We start from the raw sequence: 5,805 nt of genomic DNA, 5'->3' as shown, positions 1-5,805 counted from the left end.
GTAAGGTGTGAAGAAAGAGAGACACCACAGCCTAGTGTAGTGAGCACAGATGTGCAGACAGACAGTCAACAACCCCCAGAGGATGATGACGGGAAGCACCCAAGGGTGACGTCACGTGCCTCATGCAGTGGGAGGTATCCCTCACGGGAACACAAACCCCCAAAGTATATGAAAGACTATGCCCAGAGAGAAAGTGATGAGGATGACAGTGTACACTTACAAGCATTGATTACTGCTACAGAATAGTGAGTGGAGTACCTCAGACCTTTAAAGAGGCCATGGTGTCCCCTGAGTCAAGAAAATGGGAGAGAGCAATGGATGAGGAGATGAGGTCCCTAGAGGACAACCACACCTTTACTCTAACCAAGTTACCAGAGGATAGACAGACAGTGGGAGGAAAATGGGTGTACTCAATCAAGGAGGGTATTGAAGGCCACGAGAAGTACAAGGCCAGGTTTGTAGCTAAAGGTTACAGTCAGAGGGAAGGTATAGACTACGGTGAGACATTCTCACCCACAGCCAATCTGACCAGTGTATGGGTAGTGATGCAGAAAGCAGCTGAGGACAGTTTGATTTTACACCAGATGGATGTGAAGACAGCCTACCTGCACGCACCCATTGATAGGGAGATATATATGGAACAACCTGAAGGTTACGAGAAGAAAGGAGAGAAGCTAGTGTGTAAGCTAGAGAAATCCATTTATGGCCTGAAACAGTCTGGGCGAAATTGGAACAAGATGCTTCATACTGTACATGTCTCATTGAAGATCACTTCATACAGAACCCAGTAGACCCCTGTGTTTACTCAACTGAGTCAAAAGAGTCAGGAAAAGTGATAATTGTGATTTGGGTGGATGATTTAATCATCGCAGCAGACAACACTAGAAACCTAGAGCAGGTGAAAAGTATGCCCCCCACCAGATTTAAAATGAAAGACCTGGGTAGGTTAAAACATTTTCTAGGCATGGACTTCGAACAGTCTGCCAGTTGTGTAAAAATATCCCAGAAGAGATATGTGGAAAAGATCCTGAAACGTTTTGACATGCAAGAATGTAGAACAAGGGAAACACCATGTGATCAAAAGCTAGACTACCAAGAGGATGCTCAGAAATTGACAGATGTACAAATGTACAGAGAAGCTGTAGGTAGCCTCATTTATTTGACAACATGTACTCGCCCTGACCGATGTTTTGTAGTGAGTAAATTATCACAGCATTTTGCTGATCCAACAGAGGAGCACTGGATTACAGCAAAACATGTTTTTCGCTATCTCAAAGGCACAGCGGATAAACATCTTTGTTTCAGAAAGAGCAGCGAGGGCTTAGGGATTAAAGCCTACAATGATGCAGATTGGGCAGCAGACGCCACAGACAGAAGAAGTACCACAGGGTATTGTGTGAGTTTGGGGACAGACAGCTCACTGGTTTCATGGAAAACAAAGAAACAGCCCACAGTGGCACTATCAACTTGTGAAGCCAAATACATGGCTCTAGCTATGACAATACAGGAATGTATTTATCTAGAACAACTGCTCGAAGGAATGGATACCTATGTATATAAGAAAACTGTTGTTTATGAAGACAACCAGGCAACCATTGCACTCTCTAGAAACCCTGTGTGCCGACAGAGGTGTAAACATGTGGATATAAAATATCACTTCATCAGATCTGTCATCAGAGAAGAAAGGATGACACTTGTTTATTGTCCTACAGACGACATGGTTGCAGATGCTATGACCAAGCCTGTCTCCAAACTGAAATTGAGAAGATTTGCAGAGGTCATGTTTGGTGTGTAAAATATTGCCTGTTATGTAATATTGACTGCCATATTCTTTTTGATGTTCTGAACTGTATTATTTTCTTTGAAAGTTGTTTTTGGAAAAGTTGTACAGTATACACGTCAGCCATAAGTGGGAGTGTTGAGTTTATGAGTTATATATGATTGCATGTAACTGCTTAACTGTTTCCACAAGAGGGCGCTATAGGCGCAAGGAGATGTAGCTATTGGAGCTGACGTCAGGTAAGAGGTATATAAGGGAATGTTACCTCCCCCTCTGTCTCTTCCTCCGTCGCCTCTCACAGAGAGAACGTCTCATGGTGCATAATGATATGTGAAATAATAAACCACGCCAAAGGCTAAAGAGAGGACCTTGTCGTCATGACCAAGTTATTGACCTTCCCACTACATTCGGGTTTAGGCAACAGGGATACAACTCATTACCATTTACAAGCCCCTCCCCCATTTATTGATGCTCCAATCACAACTGTTGCCTTCTTCAAACTGTTTGTCTGAGGAAGGAAACAGTTGTGATTGGAGGATCAAGAAAAGAGGGCGGGGATTGAGATTGCTGTATACTGGAAGGGATACAAATAAACTCACATTTAATGCTTTAGGTGAGAAATTATTAAGTGAATTAAAGTTCACTTAATATCTTACTTAATAAAGACACTTTAAGTTGCATTACAAACATTAGACAAGTGTCATGTGCCATTTATGCATGAGCATTCAGACACTGCATTAAAAACTTTTTGACATCACAACGAACAAACGGGTGAATCCTTCCTGGAATCTGACATCACCTGAGGAGGAGGGTGTGGGCTTATGACCACCTCTCTGGTCACCCCGGACGGCATGGAGTCACACACCCGTCCTTAGCGGGGTGATGCCCTGGCACCCAGGTTACCATAGCAACCTGGAGGAGAAACAGGAAGAAGGAACAGAATGAGACACTGGGCAGGTGAAGGTTGCCTGGAGGGAGACGCCAATGTACCATTCCAGTATTTCACTTACAATGAAGGAACAGACGTTGGGTATCCCTCCACCCCTTTAAATTAATGATCAAGGACCGAACCACCCCCCTTTTTGTTTAAATATTAGTTAGATATTGAGACGCATTGAAAAATCTATGAATGAGCAACTATAAATAAAAGCAAGACTTTTGTAAAGATAAAATGTCACAGTACACTTGTGTACCATCACAAAATAATTAAATGCCATACATGGTTGACCAACACATAGTGAAGACAGGTTGATTTACATACCTAGTTTGCTGGATGTGGATATCCTAAAGAGATATTTCAGACTCCTATCACAATCGACCCCAGGTAACTCAACAGGGTCCTGTAGTGTAGCCTACAAACAAACTGCTACGGCTATTTTGGCTGGGATAGCCTACTGGGATAAGAGTAAGAACACTTAAATGTAGGAATAATCAAAGATAATGAGCAGGCCTCAAAGTCCACAATATGTGAATATGTAAAAAAAAAAAGCCAGGGTTATTAAGAGATGTACAAAAGGACTAGAAACCACAATTACTTTGATTAAAAAAAACAAGGCAAACCCTCCAAAGCCTACATGCATTGGCTGTGGGTAGACTACAGTACATCCGGTTCTGTAACCATTTCACCCACCTGAGAAAGGGGTTAAACAAGGGTAAGGATGCCAACTAGAGAAGATGAGGAGTCATAAATCACTTTAAGACCTGTGGGAACAACTGAAGGCAACCTGGTTAAATGAGTAAAATAACTAAGTAATAACTAAGTTTGAATAACGTTTTATTTAAAATGAACATACATATGCATACCAAAATGCTTTTGAACAATTGTACGTTTTGATCTTCAGACATTATTAAAGTATACAATACATGAGATTGCTGTAAGTAAATGAAAAAATGAACAATATTTAGGCTGATGAAGACACTATGTGTACTTGTGGTGGGGGAGGGGAAATTACTGACGTTGATTTGTACATAACACGTGGGAAGGAACAATGAAACTGCTTTAATCCCGCAGCATCTCTCCTGCCTTTACTAAAGACCTATGGATACTTATACAAACGTATGTAATCAGTGAAGACATAGCTCTAAGATAAAAATTGAAATCCATAGCACATGCGTTCCTCATCCCCATAAAAGTAAAACACATCAATCTTACTTAAGGAAAAAAAATTCTTTACTACTTGCTTAAAATGCAAAAGGGAAAAATAATCATATATAGAGAATAGTTTCGAACAAAAACAATCCTACATGGACTAGTTTCAAACAAAACAAAAAAAACTAGCCGCCACCTCTCTGGTAGCCGCCGCCTCCTCCGCCGCCCCGGGTGTAGGGCGTGGCGCTCCTCTGCGCGCCGTAACCGCTGCTAGGCGTGGCGCTCTTCATGGGGCCGTAGCCGCTAGGCTGCGCGCCGTAACCGCTGCCAAAGTCACTGCAGCCGTTTCCGCCGCCATAGCCTGCCGCTATCTGCTCGCCACCGTAGCCGCCGCCTCCGTAGCTCGTGCCTCCTCCGTATCCACCGCCACCACCATAGCTCGCGCCTTCACCGTTTCCTCCGTAGCTCGCGCCTCCGCCGTATCCTCCTCCGCCACCGTACCCGCCGCCGCCGTAGCCGCCATCATAGCTGTTGTAGCCTCCTCTGCCGCCGCCGCCGAAGCCATTTTGATTCCCTCGCATGCCCCTCATCCCTCCTCCTCCTCCCCTTCCCCCCCTCATCATCATGCCGCCGCTGCGACCCGACACCTGCATCTCCTGCTGGGTGAGGGCCTTCTTCACCTCCACCTTGTGGCCCTTGATGGTGTGGTACTTCACCACCACCGACTTGTCGGCCGAGTCGTTGTCGGTGAAGTGGACAAAGCCGAAGCCCCGCTTCCTCATGCTCTCCTTCTCGGAGATCACCTCGCTCTTTTCGATCTCGCCGAACTGCGCGAAATACTCCTTGAGGTCCTCCTCCTCAATGTCGTCCTTCAAGCCGCCGACGAATATTTTCTTCACCATGGCGAGCGCCTCGGGCTTGTTGGCGTCCTCCCACGCCACGGCCCACTTCAGCTTCACGGTGGTGCCGTCGACGACATGCGGCCTGGCCGCCATTGCCGCGTCGGCCTCGTCGCCCGAGGTGTAGGTGACGAAGCCGAAGCAGCGGGACCTCTGCAGCTGCTTGTTCACGACGACCACGCAGTCGGTTAAACTACCGAATTGCTTGAAATGTTTGCGCAGGCCGCCGTCGTCCGTGTCCACGTTCAGTCCACCAACGAACAGTTTACAAAGTTGGTCTGCCATTTTCTTTTTTTTTCCTCCTCGCTAAAGTCTCTAGTTGACCGTGAAGCGACAGTTGAGTCAGTTAGTGTGAAGGTGGTGGGAGAAGGGGAACACGGCTTGTATTTATACCAGACCAGATCGAACATTCTGGAACATTTGTGGTGATGTCATAGCCGAACATTCTAGAACATCGAACATTCTGGAACATTTGTGATGATCTCATAGCCGAACATTCTAGAATATTCAGGAACGAGATCCCGTACAATTTACAGAGTTCCTTGATGTCACAGTACACTTGTGTACCATCACAAAATAATTAAATGCGATACATGGTTGACCAACACATAGTGAAGACAGGTTGATTTACATACCTAGTTTGCTGGATGTGGATATCCTAAAGAGATATTTCAGACTCCTATCACAATCGACCCCAGGTAACTCAACAGGGTCCTGTAGTGTAGCCTACAAACAAACTGCTACGGCTATTTTGGCTGGGATAGCCTACTGGGATAAGAGTAAGAACACTTAAATGTAGGAATAATCAAAGATAATGAGCAGGCCTCAAAGTCCACAATATGTGAATATGTAAAAAAAAAAGCCAGGGTTATTAAGAGATGTACAAAAGGACTAGAAACCACAATTACTTTGATTAAAAAAAACAAGGCAAACCCTCCAAAGCCTACATGCATTGGCTGTGGGTAGACTACAGTACATCCGGTTCTGTAACCATTTCACCCACCTGAGAAAGGGGTTAAACAAGGGTAAGGATGCCA

General features: G+C 44.9%; 1 protein-coding gene across 1 annotated transcript; it reads right to left on the bottom strand.

Moving 5' to 3' along the window:
• Positions 1–4,054: 4,054 nt before the first annotated feature.
• Positions 4,055–5,053, bottom strand: LOC311242762 (heterogeneous nuclear ribonucleoprotein A0-like; the record flags this gene model as incomplete). Its single annotated transcript, XM_084331793.1, has 1 exon — positions 4,055–5,053. One exon carries the CDS (start codon positions 5,051–5,053, stop codon positions 4,055–4,057), a length of 999 nt encoding a protein of 332 aa, XP_084187919.1.
• Positions 5,054–5,805: the final 752 nt, after the last annotated feature.

This window comes from Notolepis coatsorum, assembly GCF_963971535.1.
Source record: "Notolepis coatsorum genome assembly, chromosome: 16".
Classification (NCBI taxonomy): domain Eukaryota; kingdom Metazoa; phylum Chordata; class Actinopteri; order Aulopiformes; family Paralepididae; genus Notolepis; species Notolepis coatsorum.
This window is presented reverse-complemented; position numbering and strand designations above follow the sequence as displayed.